Source organism: Eimeria mitis, genomic scaffold (assembly GCF_000499745.2).
Source record: "Eimeria mitis Houghton genomic scaffold, Emh_scaff821, whole genome shotgun sequence".
NCBI lineage: Eukaryota > Apicomplexa > Conoidasida > Eucoccidiorida > Eimeriidae > Eimeria > Eimeria mitis.
The window spans coordinates 12130-15216 of record NW_013576033.1 but is presented as its reverse complement, the minus strand read 5'-3'; the positions used below and the strand labels follow the sequence as shown (position 1 = coordinate 15216).

Here is a 3087-nt window from a genome sequence, read left to right as displayed (position 1 = left end):
ACTGAGGCAGGCAGGTAACACAGGATACACAAGAAGATGCATCTGCTGCTGCAGCACAGATATACGCAGATACTACACTGCTGCTGCTGCTGCTGCTGCTGCTGCTGCTGCTGCTTTGTTATACCCTCGGTGATGTGTGTAGCTACCAATGCACATAATACAACGAAGCATCCGCGGAAAGAACAGGGAGCAGGTCACTTGCTGCAGCTGCTGCTGCAGCTGCTGCTGCTGCAGCAGCTGCACCAGCTGCAGCAGCAGCCGCAGCAGCGGCAACAGCAGCTGGAGCAGCAGCAGATGCTCAGCTGCTGCAGCTGCTGCAGCTATACATCTCTCTTGCTGAAGATGTATGAGCTTCTGATGACTTTGGGGTGTACATACACCTGAGCTGAGTGTTTTATTTAATTTCTGTTTGTTTATCTGTTTCCTTTCTTTATCATGCAGACAAGGAGAAGGGAATTAGTTTTGTAATATGCCTTCACTCTTAGTCGTTGTTAATCTACGGCTAGCCAGCTAGCTAGGTAGCTAGCTAGCTAGCCAGCTAGGTAGGTAGCTAGCTAGCTAGCTCGATAGCTAGCTAGCCAGGAGCTGTTCGCGGAATAGTATTTGTTTATATGGAGACAGAATAAAGCAGTGTTAGTTGTTTATTTTTTGTTTATTTTTTTGTTTTTTTTTTGTTTATTTGTTGTTTGTTTGTTGTTTTTCTTTTGTTTATTTGTTGTTTATTTGCTGTTTATATACAAAAAACAAAAAAAGTAAAATAAAAATATATTTTGTTAGAGACAAAAACAAGGAACAAGAAATTCATTTATAGCCGCATACAGTGCTGAGGTGTACATACACCACAGACGGCGGAGAAGCAGCACGACCTGCAGCAGCTGTAGCAGCAGCTAGAGCAGCAGCAGTAGCAGCAGCTGCAGCAGCAGCAGCAGCAGCAGCAGCAGCAGCTGTAGCAGCAGGCGGACCCCACCCATATGAAGGTAGCAGCAGAGTCAACAAACAGCCCCCCCAGCAGCTGCAGCAGCATCTCCAGCAGCAGCTGCGCTTGCTGCTGCTACTGCATCCGCATTTGTTGCTGCTGCTGCTGCATCAGCATTTGCTGCTGCTGCTGCTGCTGCATCAGCATTTGCTGCTGCTGCTGCTGCATCAACATTTGCTGCTGCTGTCATAACCTCCTGCACCTGGCGATCAGCTGCCTCCCAAGAGAGGACGCCGCCCGCAGCACCTGCTGCTGCAGGCTGTTGCTGCTGCTGCTGCTGCTGTTGCTGTTGTTGCTGCTGCTGTTGCTGCTGTTGCTGCTGTTGCTGCTGCTGCTGCAGGCCCTCTGTCGGCCTATGGGGAGATCCCCCACCGACCACATGCGTAGCGCTTGCAGGAGAGGCAGCAGGACTGCATGCACCGCAGCAGCAGCGAGCAGCAGCAACAGCAACAGCAACAGCAACAGCAGCAGCAGTTAAGCAGCAGCAGCACCAGCAGCAAGGTGAAGCAGCAACATCAGAAAGTACAGCAGTAGAGGAGCAGCAGAAGCAGCAGCAGTAATGAAGCTCAAGCAGCAGCACCGGCAGCAGCAGAAACATTGCTGAACCAACACGAGCAGCAGCAGCAGCAGCAGCAGCAGTAGAGCTAGCGGCAGCAGCAGCAGCAGCAGCACTAGAACTAGCAACAGCAGCAGCAGCAGTAGTAGTAGCAGTAGTAGTAGTCAAGCAGCAGCAACTATTTTTGCTGCGAAGCAGCCCTAGCAGCAGCAGCAGAAGCAGCAGCGGCAGCAGCACCACCACCACCAACAGCAGCAGCAGCAGCAGCAGCAGCAGCAGCAGCAGCAGCAGCAGCAGAAGTGTTTCTAGCATCTCCTCACCGCCACCCAATCCAGGTGTACAGGGCCTTTGTCTTCCTCTGTCTCAGCAGCAAAAGCTGCTGCTCTGCTGCTGCAGCAGCAGAAGAAACGGATGCCCCCCAAGGCATATCAGCAGGAGATATACTTTCTGCTGCTGCTGCTCCCCCTGCTGCTGCTGCTGCTGCTGTTGCTGCTGCTCCTGCTGCTGCTGCTGCTGCAGTGGATTCATCGTTGAAGTAGTAGCAAGTGTCGCTGCGCTCACAGCAGCAGAACGCAAACCCTCGTCTCCCCTAAACCCTAAACCCTAAACCCTCAAACCTAAACCCTAAACCCTAAACCCTAAACCCTACACCCTGAAGGCCACGAGATCCTACCATAGACGGAGAGCAGAAGCGGCGCCTTTGTGAGCTTCTGCAGCAGCAGCAAGCAGCAGCTTCTTTGTCTCTTCGATGCTGTCTCCTTCTTCTCCTGCTGCTGCTGCTGCTGCTATAGTTGCTGCTGCTGCTGCTGGTGTTGTGGGGGAGCCAATGCAACCAGAGTGTGGGGATCGTCCTGCCGCAGCAGCAGCAGCAGCAGCAGCAGCTGCTGCTGCTGCTGCTGCAGCAGAGAGCCTCTGGGTGGGCGTCTTAACATCATGTGCTGCTGCTGCTGCTGCTGCTGCTGCAGTGATAGCCCGCCACGTACGCGAAGGCTTTCTTTGAGCTGGAGAAATGATACCACCGTGCTGCTGCTGCTGCTGCTGCTGTTGCTGCTGCTGCTGCTGCTGCTGCAGGTGTATACCGGCTGCTCGGGTTGAGGAGGGGGATGCTCCTGGCGTGTTGGCTAGTTGCTGCTGCGCATTCCAATAGCTGCTGCTGCTGCTGCTGCTGTTGCTGCTGTCGTGAATTTCAGCAGCCTGTGCTGCTGCTGCTTGAAGGGCATACTTGAGCTCGCTTGGCGTGGTGTCTTTATAAAAACTATCTCCATACATATCGAAGGCCTGCTGCAGCTGCTGCTGCAGCAGCAGCGGCGCATGCAGCACGAAGCGCGGCAGCAGCGGCATCTTTTGCTGCTGCTGCTTGCAGCTGATGAGCCAATCAATATGGAGGATAGGTACATGCTTGAGTTCTGCTGCTGCTGCTGCTGCTGCAGTACGAAATGTAGCAGCAGCAGCAACAGCAGCAAAAAGACAAGGATGAGGGGACTGCAGCACAGCAGCACCCAAAGACACAGCAAGCCGCTCAACTGTCTCCTTTGGGTTTTCTCTGTCTCCTTCA

General features: G+C 53.5%; 1 protein-coding gene across 1 annotated transcript; it reads right to left on the bottom strand.

The window, feature by feature from the left end:
• Positions 1–989: 989 nt before the first annotated feature.
• On the bottom strand, positions 990–2873 carry EMH_0023090 (DNA ligase, putative; the record flags this gene model as incomplete). Its single annotated transcript, XM_013502070.1, has 3 exons — positions 990–1386; positions 1853–2083; positions 2206–2873. The coding sequence occupies 3 exons, from the start codon at positions 2871–2873 to the stop codon at positions 990–992; spliced, it is 1296 nt and encodes a 431-aa protein (XP_013357524.1).
• Between the last annotated feature and the right edge of the window lie 214 nt (positions 2874–3087).